At 48.2% G+C, this 23,833-nt stretch overlaps 1 protein-coding gene across 1 annotated transcript in view; it reads left to right on the top strand.

The window, feature by feature from the left end:
- Window positions 1–23,833, top strand: part of LTN1 (listerin E3 ubiquitin protein ligase 1) — a 1,629,727-nt gene that overhangs the window by 480,213 nt on the left and 1,125,681 nt on the right. Inside the window, exon 13 of the mRNA XM_069636371.1 lies at window positions 6,273–6,512. Within this exon, the coding sequence (XP_069492472.1) occupies window positions 6,273–6,512 (240 nt within the window). The remainder of the gene's footprint in view (window positions 1–6,272; window positions 6,513–23,833) is intronic.

The raw sequence follows: 23,833 nt of genomic DNA on the forward strand, positions 1-23,833 counted from the left end.
GTTACAGATCTATGAAAGGGACATTTATTTAAAGTCAGTATTTTTGCATCATGCATTTATGTCTTGTAATGTGGCTAAAAGTCTGTTTTATGTAAAGCAGTTACTGCAAACCAGAGATCTATTTTACATTTAGGTTATGTTAAAATGTATGGTATTTCGAAGGGATTGTGTCCTCCGACGTATTCCTTATCTTTGATGTTACCCATTCCAGCTTGCTGGCCTCAGAATTTTTTTCAGTAGAGGGCGCTGCGCGTCGACGTCCCTCGAGTCAGTGTTCCTCGACAACCTCTGTATCGGCGCTGACGTCATCGTGAGTAAAAATAGACTTGCGCAGCATCCGTTGCTCAATTCCGTTTTTCCGCGCTTCGTGGACTTCGGAAACGTGACGCTCAGTTCGTTTCTTCAGGAAGATTCTGCTTATTCTTTGAAGATATTATCTAAATACGATGGCTTCTTTTTCCGAACCATCGACTCCACGGTCAGTTTTCAAAAAGTGTCGTGTGACTGTGGGAAGAAAATTTCTTTAACAGATCTTTTTGTGGTGCCTGGGGTTGGAGCATCACTGTTCGGAATGCGAGGACTATATGTCCATGACGGCGAAAGCCTTGAAGGAGCATAAGGGGGAAGTTAGAGAGAGGTAAGAGCTTTAAAACTTCTACTCCCTCGAAAGTTTCTTCGGCTGAGTCGAGACATCCGTCTCCTCGTCGGCACAAGAAACATTCCCGTTCAAGGTATCGAAGCGGTTCCCATCAGTCTTCGAGATCAAAACACTCTTAAGAAGAGGTGTCGTAGATCTCCCACTAATTCGTCTTCCTCTGTCTCCCCGGAAAGGGTCACCTGCCCCATGAAACACAGCTCTCCAGCTAAGTGGGATTAATTCCGTCAGAAAATGCTTAGCGTCTTCGAGAAAGCGGCCTCGACCCCCTCGGAGATGTCTAAAGGTGATACCCTGGGTGAAAGACCCGAAAAATCAAAACGCTGCGAGTCGTTGCACCCGGTGAGAGAAACTACCCGAGAGCGCCATGAACCCTCAAGTAAAGGCAGTAAAACCGCGTCATCGACGCCGTCGTCGAAGTGCCCGTCGACGCATAAATCGGTTGTGTCAACACCATCTTAAACGCCACTGTCGGCTCCAATAAAAGACAGACCTACAACTGTTACTACATCTCAGACAGTAGAGGTGTCGAGGACTTCGACCATGACGTCGAGGATGCCGTCGACAATTTCGATGACACCGAGTAGGATCCCGATCCTCTCGAGTACATCGAGGTCTTATCAAACTTTTTCGACTCCTTTTTCGGGTTTGTTGAAGCCTTTGACTTCCACATCGACAACCTCGATGTTTTCTCAACCATTGACAACCAATTTGGCCCCTTCTGCTCTAGAAATGGGTTTTAAACCATATCCTAGGTCTGACTACTTTAGAGCCTTGTCCTCTATATATGAGGAAGGGGAGGATTCCGACCATGAGAGACCTTTTGGTTTACAAAGGACCACAACACCCATGCCAGAGGAATTAATCTCTGAAGAGAATAGGTTAAACTACCTTCAAGACTCCCTACATGAGGCAAGTGGTTTAGATACTTCTCCAGAAGTAGTTTGCTAAACCAGACCCTGGGGAGCATGCTGAGACCCCTTATAGGGTTCTGATAGCCAGAATAATCGAATTCATGGGGTGGTCTACACCTACACCTTCTTTTCAGCAGGGTGACCTTACTGATATTTTAGATTAAGGTCCACAGGAGGATCCTGTTGTTCCTTTTCATACTGCTCTGCAAAGAAACATTTCTGCAAATTGGGAAACTCCTGAAGTTATCCCTGCAGTTAACAAGAAACTTTCTGCTAAATACAGGGTATCTGCTACAGATCCTGAATATTTGAGCAAACATCCAACTCCAGCGAGTTTGGTTGTACAAGCAGCAACTTCATCAAACAGTAAATCTGCATACCCTACTATTCCACAGGACAGGGATGATAAAAGATTTGATGCTATGTCAATAAAAGTCTTTTCGGCATGTAGCATGGCGCTTAAATCTATTAAAGCCACTTGCACGCTTGCAAGATTCAGCCATACACTTTGGGAGTGTGCTTCATCTGCGGATGACTGTCTCCCAGAAGGAGAAGAAAGGGAAGCATTTTTAAACATCATCAAGGATGGAAAAGTTGCAATGTGCGAGTCCCTTCAAACAGGCATTGATTCTGCTGACAGTATCAGCAGGGCCATGGCGGCAAGTACCACAATCCGCAAATTTGCATGTTTGCGGAAGTCTGGTTTTGCTCCAGATGTACAAGCCAGACTTTTGAACATGCCCTTTGACGGCACACCTTTTTTTTGGTAAGAAGGCTGATGACAGCCTGGAGAGACTACAAACATCCAAGGCAGCAGCGAAATCTCTTGGGGCTGCAATCCGACAGACCCCAAATCGCCCCTCAGGAGCCTCCTGGAGGGGTAGGTCCTTTATCTTTTACTCTGCATTCGGAAAAGTCGGAGGACAACCAGCTCAAAGGGGCCAGAAACGATTCACCCGTGGTGGATGGGTTAAAGGTACACAAACCGCAGCAGCAGGTGCCACTTTACCATCGGCATCTGCGTCTGCCGCTTCTAAACCCCTCTGAGGTCTCCCCTCACAAGGCACCAGTAGGGGGCAGGTTAACTCAACATCTGGCAGAATGGCAGGCTATTACGTCAGATGCTTGGGCATTTGAGACAGTTGCCCAAGGTTACTGCCTGCCTTTCCTACACACCCCTCAGTCATCCACTGGGGAACAACTCTTTTGACGTTTCCAGACCCGCTCCTTATGCAGGCAATTGTAGAACCGGTACCTGTAGCGGAGAGGAACAATGAACAAATTCCTCAGGAAAGACAAGTTCAAGATGGTAACCCTTTCTCAGATCCTTCAGGCCCTCCAGCTTCAGGACTGGTTGGTATATCTAGACCTTCAGGATGCTTATTTCCATGTGCCAATCCATCTCAAACACAGGAAATACCTAAGGTTTGCAATTGGCAACTCTCACTATCAATTTCGAGTTCTGCCATTTGGGCTGACCTCCGCCTCGAGGGTCTTCACCAAGCCGGTAGTGGCTGCAAGTCTAAGGAGGGAAGGGATCCACATCTATCCTTACCTGGACGAGGTTGATCAGAGCAGTATCTTCAGAACAAACTCAGATCCAGCTAGATCATGTCTGCCACTTCCTTCACAAGCTGGGCTTCTCCCTCAATTTAAAGAAGTCACAGATGATACCATCACATAGACTCCAGTTCATTGGAGCAGTCCTGGACACTTCCCTGGGAAAAGCATTGTCACCCGAGGTGAGGGCTCAAGATATTATGCAGATGGTCAACAAGTTTCAAAATGCCCAACATCTACCAGCCTTTGACTTTTTGATGTTGCTAGGCCTCATGGTATCCTGAATTTTCCTAGTGCCAGAGGCTCGTCTGAGAATGAGATCCCTCCAGTGGGCATTAAGAACCCAATGGTTGCAATTCTCAGGAAGAATGTCAGTGCTCCTTCAAGTCCCGGACAGAGTGGCTCGAGACCTTCAGTGGTGGGCCTGTCGGGAGAACATCTTGAAAGGAGAACAGTTTTGGCAACCATGGCCGGAGATAACAGTAGTCACGTATGCCTCACTAACATGGTGGGGAGCCCATGCCAACGACTTGACCATCAGCGGTTGTTGGTCTCCATCGGAGTCCAGACTACACATCAACCTATTAGAGCTGAGAGCGATCAGACTAGCGCTGAAAGCTTTTCTGCCATCAGCACAGGGAAAGAATGTCCTGATAATGACGGACAACACAGTGGCCATGCACTACCTCAACAAAAGAGGAGGCGTAGGGTCACTGCCACTGTGCAGAGAGGCAATGCAGCTCTGGTTTTTGGCAATTCAAGAAGGAATCTGTCTTTCGGCAGTTCACCTAGCCGGAGAGAAGAACTTGACGGCAGACGCTCTGAGCAGGCAGAGTACAGTTTCCCACGAGTGGGAGCTAGCTCAGGAAGTCCTTCAAAAGGTCTTCACCCTTTGGGGAACCCCTCAAGTGGATCTGTTCGCCACCAGTATCAACAGGAAGTGCGATCAGTTTTGTTCAAGGGAATTTCCCCTGAGAGGAGCTCTAGGGGACGCACTCATAGTGGACTGGGAGTTTCCACTTCTGTATGCGTTTCCTCCAGTCCCTGTCATTCCTCAAATGATCAGGAGGTTGAGAAGATTCCGGAAAGCCATGATCCTAATTGCCCTGGATTGGGCCAGGACAACATGGTACCCGGATCTTCTAGACATGTCCATCTGCCCTGCGATTCGTCTTCCGCAAAGAGAGGATCTTCTCTCGTAGAAGGGAGATCTTGTTCTCCATCCAGACATCAGAACCCTCAACCTTCACGCTTGGTTTCTGAAAGGTTGAGATACAAAGATTGGGATCTCCCGGATGACGTCATGGAGGTGTTGCTTTCAGCTAGAAGGGCAGCAACGAAGACTTTATACCGCTGCCGTTGGAACGCATTTTGCAGCTGGTGTAGAGCAAAGAATATGGAACCCTTTTCATGCAGTACAGCAATGGTGTTACATTTCTTATTCTATTTAGCAAATTCATGTCTTCAAGTTGGTACGATCAAGGCTTACCTCACAGCGCTGACAATCTTTAAGCGCACTGCGGAGGAGCCTTCATATTTCGAATTACCCCTGGTAATCCAATTTCTGAAGGGGTTAACTAATGTTTATCCTCCAAAGCCTTTTCAAGTTCCATTGTGGGACCTAAATCTAGTCTTACATTTTCTGATGGGTACTCCTTTTGAGCCACTCCATTCTTGTTCATTAAGATTTCTCACTCTTAAAACAGTCTTCCTAGTGGCTCTAACATCTGCCAGAAGAGTGAGCGAATTACAACCTCTAAACTTCCTCATACAATCTTTCATAAAGACTGTCTTACAAGTGAAGCCAAATTTTCTCCCAAAGGTGGTCTCTGAATTCCACATTACTCAGAAAATAACTTTACCTTCATTCTATCCTCCTCCCCACCCAGGGAAAGAGGAAGAGAGGTTACATAGGCTTGATCCAAGGCATGCCTTGAGTTTTTATATCAACAGACTTGCTAGGATAAGGCAAGCAGACCAACTGTAGGTTATGCAGGACACAAATTAGGATTGCCAAGTACGAAACAGACCATTTCAAGATGGATTATTTTAACCATTCTAGAATGCTACAAATTGGCAGGGAAAGAACCCCCTCAACATTTTAGGGCTCATTCAACCAGGGGTATTGCAGCCTCTTCGGCTCTCCAAAGAGGGCTTCCGATTCGAGACATATGTGCGGCTGCCACATGGTCGTCCGGGCATACCTTTACAACATTTTACAGCCTGGATTCCTCCTCTAGCCAGGAGACAAGATTTGGAAAAGCGGTGTTACATTCTGTATACTCTTAAAGGGAGATATTCCAGTTTTACTCCCACCACCTTTTTTACACCACTGCTATGGGAGTCTATCAAAGATAAGGAATACGTCAGAGGACACAATCCCTTCGAAGAACAAGTTACTTTCTTACCTTGTAACGTTCTATCGATGGGATGTTCCTCCGACGTATTCCTTATCGCTCCTCCCATCCATCCATCCCTGCAGTAAAACTTCCCTTGTAGTTGCAGCTTACGCTCCTTCAAGGTCAATAACCAGTTCATGTACAGCAAATATTAAACTTCAAAACCGAACTGAGCAACGGACGCTGCGCGAGTCTATTTATATGCACAATGACGTTGGCGCCGATACGGAGGCTGTCGAGGGACACCAACTCAAGGGACGCCTACGCGCAGCGCCCTCTACTGAAAACATTTCTGAGGCCAGCAAGCTGGAATGAGTAACATCAAAGATAAGGCATACGTCGGAGGAACATCCCATCGAAAGAACGTTACAAGGTAAGAAAGTAACTTGTTCTTCTGACCTAATAACATTCTTTTTTAATTTCTTGTAATGCCTGGATTGACAACAAAAAAGATGTTTATGGTTTTCAGTTAAACATTTTATCAAATGAAAAAAACTTTTGAAATCATGCATGGCAGCACAAGCCCTGAAATAAATGTGAACGTCCATGGCAATTCAATTTCAAAACAGTGGTAAATTAAAGACAGCCATGGTTTCTCTAGCACCATTTTATTTGAGGGTAAATCTTGTTTGTTAACCAAGTACTATAGAGATCCACAGGTGAGATAGCGCTGCCTCAAGTTTGTAACATGTACATTTTTTAAATAAATGACAATGCAACTTTTGTTTATGCTCCTTTAAACAGAATCGCTTATCGGCGAAGATTATGTGACGAGAATTATTGACAAACTGCATGCAACTTTGTCGAAAGCCAGAGATCTCTCGGAATCTGGGAACATTGAGCCTTCAGTGTCCTTCATCTGTGACGTGGCCTCTAACTTCTTTAGTTCGGTAAAGGGTTGCTTGTTGATGTCATCAGCAGAAGACTTGTTGCTCACCATCTTCCAGTTGTGTTCACAAAGCCAGGAATTAACTCATTTGACAGGTAAATATGGCTGGCATATAACTAAGGTACGCTATTGTTATTTATGTGTGAAGTGTACAATTTTCTGCCATGCTATACAGTGTGATCACTGTATATAGTAGTTGAAGGATGCATAAAATATTTCCATTGTATATCTCGAAACTAAATTGTAGACATTCTCCGAACTGGTAGAATTGCTGTGTTGTATGCAAAGCATGCATAATATTCATGCAATCAACTTTTATAGTCACTCTGGATTCACCAAAACCTATATTCTCTATTTCAAACCGAGCCCAATTTTACATTACTGTAATACACAAGAGCCTATTTTGGGCATTAATTGTCTTTGCAAGATCTGTGCATGACACATTTAACACGTGACACTTGAAATGTCTAGCTGCCGAGGGGAGGGCGGGCAGCGTGAGTGCAGAGCTCTCACCTCCCTGGGCCAAAAACTATAAAGAGAGATTATAAGAGCATTCTCCAGGCGGGGAGTTATCAGCCGACTGCGGTAGCGAAGTGCAGTAGCCCGGATAGCCGGGGGCTTTCGGCTGAGGCTGGTGTGCGACCATAGTCTCCCTGGTGCGGGCCAAGCTGCGACACGCTAGCAGACCGTGAGCAATATGGTTCCTGGGGCAGCCGAGGACCCAGAGCTGCTGCGAGGTGGGGTGGCAGAGAGCAGCTGTTGCCAGACTGCAGACGAGCCCGCCAGGAAGGAATTGCTGATGGAAGTGGGGACCCGCCGGGGCTGAATTTGTGGAGCGAGGGCACCCCTGCCGCCGAGCGCCGGCGGGAGGATCGAGACCGGACTGAGCCTCCTCTGCGCCGTAGTAGCAGTGCCCCAACGGAGCGGCCAGGAGACTCCGGAGGGGATTTTCTGGCAGCTCGCGGCTGCAAGCAGCAGAATGGAGAGGCTCACCCGGAGCGGCAAAGAGACCCGGGAGTGGCCGCGAAGTGAAAGCCAAGCGGCAGGAAGGCAGCGACTTTGTGGCTCGCCGCCCCCCACCCCCCCTTGGGGGAAACCCATTGCAGGATAGCAAGCTCCCTGACCCATGGAAACAGGGCAAGCAGCCAGTGGCTGGCCAGTCCATGGAGTGATCATCAGCATCGAGCAGAGTGGTGGTGAGGAGTGGCGGAGCATGGCGGGAGAGCCCCAATCCAAGCTTTGAAGCCAGCACTTTGCAGCGAGGACCAGGGCAGGACCTGCAGTGTCATAGCAGGGGCGGCTGGAGGCCCATGTGAGGAAACATTTTGGACTCCTGAGCTGCATACAGTACCTTGACTATCACACCCCCATTCAGAAGTACAGCAACTGAGACAAGGGAACAAGAAGCCTACCACAAAAAGGGACAGTGACCGGAAGGGCCCAGGCCAATCCATAGCATATCAGAGGCCAAATAGAAGGCCGAAAAGTCAATCTACATTCGTGGCAGGCATGGAAGAGTAAGAAAGAGGCCACCTTGACGGGGACGCTTGACTCCCGAGGAGTAGGACAATCAGTGGCTCACCTGCACATAGTCTGATGGGAGTACCAACCCCTCCACACGATCAAGTGCGGACCCACAAAGTGGCCAGTGGTTCCTACGCCCTGAAGTAGTGGCCAAAGGAGACCCAAGCGGTGCAACACAATACCAGGGGGTGCATGAGGGGGATGGCTTCCCCATCAGTCCTGCCTGCACGCAATGACGAAAAACAGGAGGAAGGACATGCAAGCTGCCCCCAAGTCGGCAAAGAAATCTACGGAGGACAATCTGCCGAGACTCTGGCGCAGGGACGGCGATGTACTAGCTGGGGGAGACTAGGGGCCTGTGGCAGGAGAGGAGTCCGATGCACTGGCAGGCACTGCAAAAGATCAAGTGGTCATCCATGAGGTACTTCGCCAATGCTTTCAGGAATTTGGGAATAAGGTAGCTGACACCATTCAATCGCAGTTGAACATGATGCGAGCAGAACTGTCCCAGTTGTTGCAAGAGGGCAAGGGGGACATAACGAAACTCGAGAAGCGGGCCAATGCAACCGAGAGTGCCATAAGAGATTGCCGAGGACACAAGGAAGATCGAGCTGGTAGAGCAATTAGCAAGGGTCACACATAACTTCCAGAGTGTGAAGATCTTGAGAACTGCTCAATAAGATCAAACATCAGAATAAAAGGCCTTGATGAAGCGGTGGCGGACAAGGATCTACGCACGATGGCGCAGCAAGTGTTTGCGGACCTACTGAGGCATATTGAATCCTGTTGTGAGTTCCCTCTCCTCTCCAGCTCAGGCACTTACCGCTGCCAGCAGTCCACCTCTGCCTCACCACACCATATGGACTTCACCAAACCGACCAGTCTACTGTGTGCCACCTCAGCTAGAAACCAAAGATTAGCCTCCAGATGTCATCACTGGTCCTACCACCTGGACAACCCCACCACCGATAAAATCTCCAACTCTAGCGATAACGAAACTTCTGCTTCTAAAATTGACTCTACCCTTCTTGCTCATAATGCCAACACAGCTTCTAAACTCAAAGGCGCGCTCATCAACGCACGCTCCGTCCCCGCGCATGCCCTAGATATTGCAGATTTCATCATCACAGAAAACCTCTACTTTCTCGCAATCACGGAAACCTGGCTGCCTGCTGCCTCTGCCCGGCCTTGACCCTGGCCATCCCCGACAACTACTCCATTATCAGGTGTGACAGGGACACCAATCAAACTAAGGGGGGAGTATTAGTCTTCATATTTAAGAGCTCACTTAACCTCAGAGCTGCCAAAAGCCTGCGGCTGCCATCAGCGGAACTACTTTCTATTAAATTGCCGATCTCACCTAATCACACGGCCACAGTACATCTCATCTTCAGGCCCCACCTCTTCATTCGTAGAGGACATCTCATCTATCCTAGCTACTAGCACTAAGCCCAACTCTCAAATCATCATACTGGGAGACCTCAATCTAGGCTACCAGGACACGAATGACGCCAAAGCCATTGACTTAGAAAGTGTTTTGGCCGACTTCGGCCTCACCCAACATGTCAGTGAGCCTACCCATATCAAGGGTCGCACTCTTGACTGGGTCTCATACATGAACTGTGTGCTTAACGTTACCTCTGTGTCTCCATGCGCATGGTCTGACCACCACAAAATTCTCTTTGAGGAGGTGGCAGGGTTAAAAATAAGTGCTCACAAGTCAGAGCTGTTAAACTTGACCGTCCCCTCAGAAAAGGTTCCGGAATTGCAGGGAATAGTACCCTATAGATGGACAGAAGCCAGCATTAGATATCTGGGGGTGCAGATTACAGGTTCTCTGGATGCTCTCTACCGAGCTAACTACCTGCCATTAGGGGAAAAGTAGCACCGGCTGTTGTCTGCATGAGGGGGGTGGGGTGGGCCAATATCCTGGCTGGGGAGGATAAATGTCCTTAAAATTGTGATTTTGCCAAAAATTCTATACTACATCACAGCCCCACCAGTGGTGGTTCCCCAGGGTTTCTTCAGGACATGTGGGGTCATTTACTTATAACTGCAAGTGACCCAGGGTAGCTATGCAGCTGCTAATGTCCCTCAGAAGTAAGGAAGGGCTGGGAGCATCAAACTTCCACCTCTACTACCTTGCGGCTCAAATCAGAGTGATCCGGGACTGGTTTACGGACGACCACACACATGTCTGCTGTCGAATGGACAAAGCAGTAGTGGGCTCGTTGCTGGATGAGGTGTTGTGGCATCCCAAGGGGGACAGACCTGCAAACATGTATTGCAGCTGGATGGAGGGCCCTGGTGGGGGACTCATGGAATGAGCTGGTGCGGAGGGTGAACTTGACCCCCTTCCCCTCCCCGCTGACGTTGTTCAGGAATCCCCAGTTTACACTGGGTATGAAAAAGGGTCCCTTCGACCGATGGGAGGCAGTGGGGTGCTGCAAATTGTGAGACATGTTCTCAGGTCAGGACATTAAATTATTTAATTAGTACAAGCAGGACTTTGTGCTAGATGAGGGGGGAGAGGTATCGTTACTCTGAAATGAGGCACTGGCTTTCGAACCCAGCGGTCCGGTCAGCGCCCACCAGGGATCTCACTCCCTTTGAAAGGTTCATAATGAAGGACACAGGGGATAGACATTTGGTCCAATGGCATCTGACCCCAGATAAATGACATAGATTCTACCCAGCAGTGCCATCGCTCTACTGGAGGGGATGTGTGGGAACTGGGATTGTGGAAGCAGATCTGGTGGGAAGGCCCCTCCATACAGCCATATTGGGATTTGATCAGTGCAGCAATGAACAGTATTTTTGGGAGTCAGATACCGGACAACATAGCGGTGGCCATCCTGGAGCTGGGCGGGGATCTGGCAAATCTACAGTCGAAAGGTCAAAGAAAGACATATGTCATCCTGATGATGGAGGCGACGCTTGTGGTGGCACACAAATGGAAACAGAAAGATGCCCCCAAAGAACATGAATTGATTAGTGCAATCTGGAACTTTGTGGCGCTGGAGTGGATGACCTATTTGATTCAAGGGGACAACCAAAGGTTTCTTTTGGTCTGGGACATTGTCCTGCAACAGGATTTGCGTGCCGCATGGTGCCTGAGGAAAATGACTGTTAGGGCTGGTGCGAGCACTCGCCCCACTTGGAGAGGACACCTTCACAGGAAGCAGTGTGGGGAAATGGCTGATGTTCCTAGGGGAGGGTAGAATTTTGGGCGGGGGAATTCTCAATCGGTGCAATGGCCCGCAAATTGTCTTGCGCGAGAGCTGGCCACTCACAGAAACTTGTGACCAAGAGCCAACTGCAGGTTATATGGACTGCGGGGGCGGGGTGTGAATATGACTGGGTGAGTTTTTGGTTACATGTGTTGGGATCGCCGGGGTGAAGGGGGTAGGGTGGTGAGAGGTGAGGAGGGACGGGGAGTGGGGCTACATATGTTCCTATTGTCGAAAATCCCAATAAAATACATTTATTTTAAAACACTCTACCAAAGGTATGCTGGCTATATCAACAATGTTCCTTTTGTTTACATATCTAGAAACCATCCCCACTCTGGCCCATTATTTAAATTGTCAAACGACATGTAATAAGCTAAAAGATAAGTGGAATCAAAATGTACAAATCTCAGCTAACCTGGATTGGCATGATCCTACCCTCCCGGATTGGCATGATCCTACCCTCCCTCAGATCCAGATCTCCTCGCCCCGAGCGAGACGCTATATACCGTAATGATGCACAAAACTCACCTGAAATATACAGCTGCGGGCTCCCCCCACGGCTCCTGCCCACTTCTGAGGCATGTTACACCTACAAATCCTTGGAATCCCAGAGTTAGTCTGGCCGCAAGTTTCAGCCATGTTGGCTGACCACGGTTGTATGGCCCAGTAGGCCTGGGGTGGTGCCGGCCCCACCAAGCTGGCCCCCCCGTTAGTTTATACACGGCCTCCCTGTTGGAGGCAGGGACTAAAATCTCAAGAGCAGAATAACAGGCGAACAAGCAACCGCACCTATGCAAGCAATGGCTGACTCCAACCTGACCCATGCCTCCCACCCGAACCCACCCCCCAACCATGGACCATAGCATCCTGAGAGTCATCTCCCTAAACGTCAGGGGGCTGAATTCCCCCCCAAACATAAATCTATTCTACAGAAGCTCCAGGATGAGGAAGCAGCAGTGACCCTGCTCCAGGAAACCCATTTACTACCAGCGGACTTTGGGCGTCTGCGCTCACAACAGTTCCCAAAGCAATTCATTGCCTCCGGTTGCAACAAGAAATGGGGCACAGCAGTTCTATTTCGGAAGGGGCTAAACCCCCATATCCTGGAAACCAAACTTTGCCCCGAAGGAAGATTTGTGGTAGTGAAATGTCTCCTGCTGGACCAGCTGTACGCCTTTATCTCGGTGTACGCCCCAAATACAGGACAAGTCGCATTCTATGAGGCCCTGAGTGCCGCCCTGGTTCCCTTCACAGAGGGCCAGATTGTGATGGTAGGAGACTTTAATGGGGTACCAGATACCACGAATGACAGGTCACACCCGGCCTACTCTTGGGATGTCACCTTAGCCCTCGGTTTGCTACGGCTATTCAGATCCTTGGAGGTGGTCGACACATGGCGGGTACTACATCCCTCGGAAAAGGACTTCTCCTTTTACTCCAATGTCCACAGAACTTTCTCGAGGATTGACCTCCTCCTGACATCACCACAGGTACTCACCTTCACCAACAAGGTTTTCATCGGGTCGAGAATCCTGTCCGATCATGCTCCAATTACCCTGGAAATTCGCATCCATAATCCGACCCCCGCAACCCGCCGCACATGGTCACTATACGACCCAATATTAAATGATATGCCAACACGGGATGCCATAGCTGCGTCAATTTCGAACTTCTTCCAGGAGAACCCTAACGAAGATACCTCCCCAGCCAACACCTGGGACGCTATGAAGGCAGTCATTCGGGGGGGGGGGGAAACTGATAGCCCGTGGAGTGGCATACCACAGGAGCAAGAGGCAGACATGTGCGACCCTTGAGGAAGAGCTCCAGAAAGCAGAAGCTATCCATAAGGAGAAAGGATGGTCCCCCAAAATACAGCGAGCACTCCGGACGGCACGGAAGAAAATGGAAGCGCACTACGCCGACCACACGGCACACCTATTAGCTAAGGCCAAACAATTTTACTATGTCAGGAATAATGAGGCAAACAAGCTATTGGTAGCAAAACTCGCCAAAATCAAGAAGAATAACACCATTATTGGACTACGAGACCCCCAGGGCATAATCCAAAACTCAAGAGTCAGAGAAACTACGACTAGTGACCGACCATCTTATGCAAGTGATGTCCGCCCCACCACGAAACCTGTAGGAACAGATGGAATACCTGCAAAAGGCTGCCCTCCCCCAGCTGAAGCCCTCAGCTCGAGACCTCCTGGACGCACCGATCTCAGGAGAAGAGGTGGAAGAGGCCATAAAGAATCTTGAATCCAGAGCACCCGGACCAGACGGCTATACCGCCAAATTCTACAAAATCTTCAAACATCAACTACTACCGCCATTGCTGAAGCTGTTTAATTCCTTTCGTAGCACAGGCTCTGTAACTCCCTCCATGCAAGAATCCATCACAGTCCTGCCCAAACCTGGAGGGGACTCAGCGAACCCAGCATCTTACAGACCCATTGCATTATTGAACATCGATGCAAGTATCTATTCTAAGGTCTTGGCAACACGCCTCTCCCACATCTTGCCTGACTTTATCCACCCGGACCAGAACGGATTCATTAAAAACAGAGCGACAAGCGACAACATACGCAGAACATTAGATCTGGTGGACCTGGCCACCCGATGCTCACATGGCCTGGGACTCTTAGCTCTCAACGCTACCAAAGCGTTCGATAAGGTAGACTGGACCTTCATGCAACTCACCCTAGAGAGCTTCGGCTTCGGACCAGAATTCCGAGCCATGATCCTGGCGAACTACAAATCACCAAACACCCTCCTGAGAATCAATGGCACCCTCTCCTCTCCAATTCCTCTGACCAGCGGGACAAGGCAGGGATGCCCTCTATCACCACTTCTATTCGCCTTAATCATGGAACCCTTCCCCCAAAGAATCCGACTAAATGTCTCCATCAAGGCGCTCCAGGCCAGACCCTCCCAACACAAGGTAGCCCTGTTTGCAGACGATGTCCTACTCACCATCTCACAGCCTTGTCACTCACTGCGCCACGCTCTGGCCGAGATAAGGGACTATGGAAGGGTCACAGGCTTCTCCATCAATTTCAACAAATCATCGGCCCTTGGGATAGGCCTGACCCCATCAGAAAAAGAAACCCTTAGCCCGCTATGCCCCATTCAGTGGAAAGCCACAACTATCCCCTACCTTGGAGTCCACATCCCGGCGAACCCAAAGGATGTCTACCGAGCAAACGTTCCCCCTTTCTTTAAAGAACTGGCAGATGACCTGGAGTGATGGAAATTACAAGAAATCTCACTGATGGGCCGTGTTACCGCCTGCAAAATGAACCTTCTTCCCAGATTTGTATATGCCTGCTCATCACTCCCAGTGCCCATCCCGCTGCCGGTCTTGCTGGATCTCCAGAAGAATATGCTGCGGTTCATTTGGAGGGGGGGAAAAACCCAGAATCCCCCTAAGAACGATGCTAGGGAACGCGAGACTGGGCGGCCTAGGAGTGCCCGACCTTCAAGGATACCAGCTGGCAGCTCACGGCTCCACCACATGAACCACTCCCTATACCCGGTGTGTTGGAGACAGGGCAGACATACGGGGTCCTTTCTCCACATGTGGTGGACATGCCCACAGGATCAACAGTTTTGGAGAGCGTGCCTAAATATCATTAAAGATATTACCCAAATGACGCTCCCCCTGGAGCCTAAACCTATTCTGCTGGGTGCTCCGGTTCCTGAAATATACTCGCGATCTGGAGCTAAAGCCAAGCTCCTTTCCCAACTCCTCTTAGCAGGTAGGATAACAATTGCCCGCTCCTGGAAAGCCAGGGAGGGGACCACTGCTGCCCCTCTGGTGGACCAAAATATGGCACATCCTCATTGCAGAGAAGGTGACAGCAGCCAGAGCGGGATCTCTACACCGTTTCCAAAACATCTGGGGCCCATTTCTGGATTACGACCAAAAGTTCCCAGCCCTCACATACAAGCCCCTGCAGGCCAAGCGGATTCTGTGTGGTGGGAGTACACCTATTGCGGGGAGTGAAGCATGAAGAGGAAGAGGAGGGAGCCTCTACCTCCAAGACACTAACCCGATCAGACATCCATGGCGGGGGATGGGGCAGGGAGGGCAGGAGGAGGAGAAATGTGTCTGGGGTGCGGAAGTAATGCATAATTGTACTTGTTTTCTGCCTTGTTTCAAAATAAACATATTTAAAAAAAAAAAAAAAAATCTCAGATAACCTGAGGACAAACATTCCTCATTGGCTGAACCATAGATCTAGCTGTCAGTCATTCAGTAGGTAATTTCACTTGGTTTCTCGTGAAACTAACACAACACCTTGCTTATCCTACTTTTCTCCATCCTAACAACTTGACAATATTTTGAATATCTTATCCCATGAAGATTGAAAGTATACAATTAGACTCTAATTTAAGTTAATTGAGTTATACTCTGTACACCACATTGATTTTCTGTTATCTCACTCTCAGAATTGGCCAGATTAACTTAAGTCATTGGTAAATCGACTGTTATGACTGAATGACGAAACTATCACAAACACAGTGGTCCCCCACCATTTTATTGCTACAATCAGAGTCAAGGCACGAATGATGAACGTCCTGACTTGTCAAATGCATTTTCTTACATTACCTCTCATGCAACACCATTTGAATTCACAATGAAACCTGAGCAACCAAATCTGTTTAAACTAATCTTTCCTAACATAAAATCCAAAAGACGTCCTGGCAGACCCTGCTGCTGAACCAGATAGTGAGCTTGGGGACGGTAGTATGGTATGTGTTAACAAGAAAAAGTAGCCTCTAAGGAGCAGGTGCTCACAGACTGTATGGATGGTTAGGCCATGTACAGTGCAACACATTATGGTGGGCTCTACTACTGTTGGGGTGATTGAAGGCCAGCATGAACTCTCATTGTGGGACGGCAGTCCCTCGAGTACAGTCCTACAATGCACCCTCCATCTTTTGGAGTCTGAATACATCCAAAGAGGTAACTGTGCAAGGAGTGCTTGTGAAAATACTATAAGCTTGTCTCCTTTTGCGCTGACACTGTTTTTGAAATTCTGGGCAGCCTTTGCAAGGTGGGCAGGGCGCCTCTAAAAGGGAGTCGAGTGCAGTTTTTTCTTATCGCAGCTCCAATTGTGGGAGATTAGAAATCATGTTTATTTCTGTTACAATCTGTGTTTAGGTTGAGACATAGAATAATCATGACCCTGTTGGGTGTCTGGGATGATGACCTGGTAACCTGTCCCTCAAAAACTCCCAAGTGACACGGTACTGTTGCCCCTCTTTGTGATCAGTTTCCTAGTGTAAGTCAAATGCAACACTCTCTGTCTAGGGCTGCATATATCTCCCTAAAGACTTGCCCACATTAAAAATCAGATGTGTTAAGATGGATTTCTAAAATGAGCCACTGTGGGGACGATTTAAGGAGGCCACCCTATTTATGGTAAGCAGGAAAGAGACTGAGAGGTTATCCAGAACCCAATCAAGATAGTGGCACAACAGTCATGACTTTGGGTTCAATGGGTCCACACAGAACACCACCAATAATTCGTTAGTTGGTAAGTATATGAAAATTAGGCCTTTCTGAACACACAAAGCATAACAAAACACAGGTAAGTAATGTAATCAAAACCCATATATCATGCATATACATTCACCCTTAGAAACAAGATTGCATAGTCATTAAATACCAGTAAATGCAGGAAAAACAGTTAGATTACATCGAATAATCACAACCCCAGTTCTCTCTATATTTTGAAGTGCAGCCCCCTAAGATGTATAGGGCCTTGTACCCCAAAAAGTCACAAGTTCCAATTATAGTTTCTTTAGTGAAGGTATTTCAAAACTGATGCAGTGGGCTTTGGTGGTGATTGAAGAGTTCTTTAAAGTCAGGTAAGTATTTACATCAAGTTAGGTATGTAGCCCACTCTATCCTATACTCAAGGTAATTCCTAGGAAAGGATCCTAAGCCCAGGTTCGACGACCAAAGGCCAGTCAGAGGGAGTTTAGAAACAAGGGCTCTCCACGCAGTGTTACTCTATGTGAGATGGGTGACAGAAACAGGTATGTTCACTTACCCCTCTGATTCCGAATCTACCAAGTTACACTGCAGGTCTTCTGGAATTCGCTGGAACTCAATCTTCTGGCCTTGGTTCGGGCACAGGGAGTCCAAGGGTCCAGTGAAGAAAAGATGCAGACCCCGGCAGTGCAGACACGTCAAAACACTGCCGAAGGATGGTTCCCGTAGAGGTCACCGCAGTCAGACAGCGACATGCAATCTTCGAGCGGTGAACACAAAAGCAGCCCCACATAGCTTCCCTTGTCGAGAGATGGCTGAAAATGCAGGGAAAGGCGACTTTTGGCATAAGCTGAAGATCTTGTAAGTCCCAAAGCTCGGCGTCAGCATGGCAGCCCTAAAGGGGACTATTCAGTCCACTGCGTGGTCCAGGGACACTTCCGAAGGCATCCAAGGCGAGCAAGGTTGAAGACTGGTTGTTCCCATCGGTCCATGGGTTGTAGCGCCAATGAGGGTCTTCAGAAATCAGTCAGAGGAGCAGGGCTTCATTGGGCCAGTGACTGGAGTCGATGCTGATCACCTGCAGGTGACGTGCTCCGGTCGTTGGCGGGGTGCTTGTCTTCGTAGAACTCTTGGTTCCAATGATGATCTGTCAAATAGCTTGCAGAGTCCTCTTTCTGGCTGGGAGCAAGTCCTATCCCGCCAATGGTAAGGTTCGGCAACATTCAAACAGCCCAGGGTTGTCCAATCATGGACAACCACTGGTCATCACATCCATCCAGCAACAGACGTTCAGGCGCCAGGGGTTGTGGACTGGAACCAGACAGTCTCAGCCCTCTATTCTGGCTCAGACACACAAAGCCCACTTGCTGATGAAAGCAGTAGGTTTCACTGGGAAAAGGGTTACCAAATAAAGGATTTTCTGTTCTGGCAAGGCATGAAGAAGGCCAAAGGACATGATGGCCACAGAACAAGTGGAAATCTCCTGGCACAGCCATTTCAGGGTGCTAGACACATTTTGGTAGCCATTCGTGGCAAATGCAAAAGTGCACAAGAAAAATATCACAAACAGTAAAAATCACATAGTTGCCCCGAGGATTGTCTTAGGAAGATCATCAAAGTAACCAAAAATTATAAGGATACAAAGTATCATAACTGCACTTCATGGTAAGGTGATTTGTACAATTGCAAAAATAAAAGAATTGCAAAAGAGAGACAGTCTCTCAGTACTCAAGTCATAGGGACTAGTCAGTTTCCCCATAAGAATGTGCAAAATAGGCAAGGGAAGTAAAGCAGAAGACTTTACTGACCTCCAAAAGTCAGGAAAGGGTTAGAAAATAAGCAAAAAGACTGGGGGTCTCATAGGAAGGGAAAGGAGCAGAATTGCTTTTACTGCATGAGTCAACCGTGTCAAAGTACACAATGTGATAGCGTGGTTATAGAAATGCAATCTATTAGTCAATCAGTATTTCTAGGATCATGATGATGGCAGAATTCCACTCTTGGTGTTTTGTGCGGGCCCCATTGGCTGCTTGTAAATTACTTTTTTTGGGAGACATAAATATCTGCCACAAATATGCACCAGTGACCGAGCTTAGCGAGGGAGCCCAAACCAACCAAGCAGGAGGAGTTTCCCCTCCCAAGAATTGTTTTGCAATAATGGATAAAAATGGTGTATTATACAGCACAGTTTCTGTGAAAAATTGGGTGTTCAGTCAGACAGTTTGCAATCGGCTTTAATAGGGTAACACATGAAAAATCCAATAGATGCAAGTAACCAACAGTGTACATTTCCCCAATGCATTTTCATAATACCTTTCCCCAAAAGCTATGCCAGTCTAAAAATGGGCTGTGCCCATACATTTCCATGCTGGCTGCACCTTTACAAGTCCGTATTTCCATATAAACATATTCATATTTGCTTTGTGCATAATTCTAGTAATGATACTATAAGAAAACATGTCCAAGCTGGCTCTGCCAATACATGCAAATACCTGGACATAAGAACATACTCATGTCGGCTTTGCCATTAAAAATGCTATACAAAAATAAGGAAACATGTTCCACAAGTACTCTTATGCTTTCTTTTTCATAGTTGCCCAATAAAAAATGTTATGCCACAGTAAGAAATGGCTAGACTGGCTCCACCAAAATGCCAGTCTAGCCACGTAATAAAACGTATCATAAATGATAGGTATTGTTACGTGGCTAGACTGGACTGCATTGCTGCAGGCAGTCTTGTCACATTTTCTGACTCTGGTATGGCAATTTTTGCTGGATTTCAATGTTTAAGCAAACACCATGTTTTATTTAACATTGATGCCCAGTACAAAAATGCACCCCATCTCCAAATCAGAGGCCCAATTTGCCCCCAAATCGAAGGCCCGCTCACCAGCATGGTGAGAGGCCCACTCAAAAGCACGATGAGGTGAGCTTGCTTCTGGGGATTCATTCCCCATATCGAATGCCTGCTCACTGACGGCAAGCCTCTACGGTTTCGTTCCCCAAATAAGACCCGCTCATCGTGCTGGTAAGCGGATATCTGATCTGCAGGGGAGGGGCATGGTGAATGTTTCACACACCCCTGCATACACATTCACACACGCACATTCACTTTCCACATGTGCAGCCCCACAACATACACGGATCAATGGCAAAAATAAAATCGTACCTGCTGCCTGGTCCAGAATCCGCTCTGCTAGGTCCCATGAGCCTCTCCTGCTCCTGCACAACATGAACAGGAATCAGGAAGTGGGGAACACCTCCCAGGTTCCTGCACATGTGCGCAGGAGCCAGAGCATTCCCTGGAGGGCACCTCGACAGCACTGAATGTGTGGGGAGGCACAGGACCTCCCCCTCACAAATTCAGGACTGAAAGTACTTTAGCCTGCATACCCAATGGGCCACACAAGGCTGGGGAAGCAAATCACCTCTACCCTTGCATCGCCCATTGGGCATGCGTGCTAGGGTAAAAACTGTCAAAGGTAAACCGCATTTCCCTTTAACAGTTCAAGGTAGCCTAGGAAGTGTTCCCTCTGCTGCAACAAACAGTGGAGGGAGCGCTTAGGGCCAGCTTGTCCAAAATGGGTGTGGTGACGAACCATCATGGGTAGTCCCTAAAACATTTGATGGCTTAGGGTTTTTGGCATTTTCTGCCACTAAAACCCTTTTTCTTGATGTGCTGCCTTACTAGTCCACCTGGCTAGTAGATATGGGTGTTTTTTTAAGCATCACATTGTGGTTCCAGGATAAATCACATTGACATTGTATTGGGTGGCAGCTGTACTCCTATTTGACTTTACAGTGGTTTAGAGCCTTTTCGCCCATGTTACTAGACACATGTTACTACATGGTAGCCTTTTGGGAATTAGGGCACTTTTCTAAGCCCTGCTTCCAGCCTTTTCATTTTGTGACCTTGTTTGAGTGGACTACGAGGAAGGCTTTAAATGTCTGTTGTGCTGATTGAGTTGGATTTCCAAAATCGCCCCTCGGGGTGGTTGGACACAAGATTTAGTTACGGTCTATCACAGTGCTTGGGTATTACTTTCTGGCACCTTCCAGCTGAGCACCAAAATGAAGAAAAGATGAATACTTCTACAGAACGGATGTCCTCTGAACATCTCTAGGATGAGAAGAAGATGGATTGAAGTGTGTGTCACCACGTTCAGGCGGCGACAGGTGGTCTTCAAGGGATGAACAAAGAAGCAGATCGTGCACGGCTTCTGTTGATGAAAGAAGGCTGTTGATGCAGGAGCAGGCATCTTGTGGTACAGGTTAAAGATCCTCCAAGTTCCAAGGCTCTACTCAGAACGGTGACTGTTGTAATGGAGTAGCACAGGAGGAAGCTGGTCAGTTCACAGGTTGTTCCAGGCACAACTTGTGAAGGCTCAGAAGGCACAAATCCTCAAGCAGGGGTCGAGACTGGTTGTTCCCACCTGTTCAGGGCTGATGAGGGTCTTCTTGAGATCAGGCAGAGAAACAGGGCTTCACTCTGACTTCGCTTGAGTTGCTGCTGGTCACCTGCGGGTGTTGTCTTCAGGTCATCAGCGGGCTGCTCTTCTTTGTTTGGACTTGTCTCCAAATATGATTTCCACAATTGATGTCAGTCTTTTATCCGAGATTTGGACTGGAAACTCATCCAGGTTCACCAATGGTAAGGATCTGCACCATTCAAACTGGCAGTAGCTTTCCAGTCATGGATAACCTCTTTCCACAACATCTTCCCAGCAACAGACATTCAGGCATCAGTACTTGGACCAGACAGTCCCAGCCCCTACATACAGGCTTGCACACAAACTGCTTTTTTTCTAGGAAAGGCTGCAGGGTACCCTGGGAAAGGGCTTTCATCATACGACCATTCTGGACCGGTGAGGGCAAGAATGTGACACAGCCATCTTAGGGTGCTAGCCACCTTTTGTAGCATTTTGCAATAAATTCAAACGTGCAGGAATAAAAAGTTTAAAACATGGTACAAAAATATCTGCTGCCTTCAACTTGTCCTAGGAACATTGTGAATGTAACAAAAAATCCACTATCGAAAATGTTATAAGGATACAAAGTATCCTAACTGCACTACGATTAGGGTGATGTGTGCAACTGTAACAATTTAAAAAATTCACTAAGAGAGATAGGTCATTACGACCTTGGCGGTAGAGGGTTAACGGGGCCGGTAGAGCTGCCGGCCCCGTTAACCCCGTACCGCCGCATTATGAGGTTTGCTCGCGAGACCCGGTAAGGATGCCTGGTTTTACCAGGCGTCCTTAGCGGGTCCCGCAAGCAGACCAGCATGCTAACAACGGGCCCATTGTTGGCATGCTCCCCATTCCCATTGAGCCCCATAGGGGCTCGACTGGGGATGGGTTCCTTTAATGGGGAAATACCAGGCCCTCCAAGGATGGAATGGCCCGGTATTTCCCCATTCCAGGAACCCGCACCCGGTACCCGGAATGGGGGTAGCCATACCGCAAATAGCAGCATGGCTACCTCCAAGGTCGTAATGTCCTCCATAGTGTCTTCAATTACTACTAGTCTTAGGGACTGTCCAATTTCACCGTCGGAAAGAGCAAAAAGACAAGCGAAGTAAAGCAGAAAGCTTTACTTCTCTTCAAAAAGTCAGGTCAAGAGTCCAAACAAAGCTAAGAGAAATTGTCACAAAGAATTCTGTGGGAGGAAAGCAGCAAAAAGAACCTCTTTCCAAACAGTAAACGTAAAGTTGCAACAGAAAAAGTTACAAGGATGCAAAGTATCCTAACCGCACTCCGTTTAAGGTGATGCGTGCAGTTTTAAAGATACAAGAAATCAGTGTCGCGGCCAACCAGGGAAGCATGGTGGTGCTGTCTCTGCCAGCTCTGTGAGCTTGGGCGCGTCAGACACTCTCACCTCCGTGCAATGATGGAACAGAAGGGAGCTTCCCCTCAATGATGGATCGGCGAACCTCTGTGTGAAGGATAATTCCTTTGCTGGACCCCGGTTCCACTCCGTTGACAGATGAGAAACTGCACCATCTGGAAGTGCCTAACTACAAATGGTGCCTAGGTTTTGCCTGGTGTTGAATAGTTAGAAAGGCCAGAAGGGAGCTTGGTGCCTCCTGTTGTTGGCGCAAGGCTAAGTGGCGGAGTGGAATGGACCATGGATCCGGTGCTGCGAGGTCTGTCGAGCGGTCTCCCAGAGCGGTGAGCAGGCAATGAGTTTGGAGAGGGAGCAGAGCAGGTCACCCGTGGGCAGGCAGGCGGGAGACACAGGGTGCAGCGACCGTTAATGGCAGACATACGGAAGGACTTGATCCCCTCATAAGTGGAGAGTAAGAAGACTGGTCGGAGAGGGATTTGTTGGCATCCCCAGCTTAAACGTTTATTAGTTGAAGTCAGGTGTATGGCGGGTCATTCCAGTGTGGAGAAGGGCCTCATTGCAACACATGAATGAAGCAGCAATTGAGGAGGGCGGTGGCATAGGGCAGTGGGATAGTATTGGGTGTCTGGTTAGAACCTGGATGAATTCACTTTACAGACACTCTGGGCTGGATGTTAAACCACCTGGTTTGTCTCGCTCGTCGGCCTTGTCTACGTTTGCAGTGGTGTGGGAAGAGCTCCCGGGGAAACTCAGGGTCTGTGGTATCCATTAGGACGGTGTGAGAAGGCAACCTGGTGAAAGTTCTAGGGCGCTAAAAAAAAAATTGATATCAGGCGACATCAAGAGCATGATGAAAGCGCAAGCGGTGTGGTGTGGTGCGCCATCTGTGTGTTTAATGGAGCCAGTGGAGGAGGTTTTGTTTGCCAGCGTGCTCCTTGTGCCTAGCATCTTGGAAACCCCTACAGTCCTCCTTCTATGACTGTGACTGGTGAAACTTTCCTTCAAAATCACCCCGCATGCGCGGAGCGCTGCACGCTGTGCCAGCTGTGTGTTTAGGGTTTAGGGTTTGCGGTGTAGCGGCTGCGGTGGATGATCTCCTTGGCCCAGGGTCTTTCTTCGGGTAAACATTTGGCCCCTTGATATCCTTGGCGCTTGTGCCTCCTCCCCTCACTCAGTATTGACGGCTCCGGGTTCAGTTTCTTTTCCCAAATTAAGTACTTTTGAAACACGTGTCTAGGAACTGTATTTCGTTCTCGTTTGGTTCACTTGACTTTGGCAATTAGAATACCACGTCCTTATTCCATCG

This window comes from Ambystoma mexicanum, chromosome 7p (assembly GCF_040938575.1).
Source record: "Ambystoma mexicanum isolate Mex_15411 chromosome 7p, UKY_AmexF1_1, whole genome shotgun sequence".
NCBI classification, from domain to species: domain Eukaryota; kingdom Metazoa; phylum Chordata; class Amphibia; order Caudata; family Ambystomatidae; genus Ambystoma; species Ambystoma mexicanum.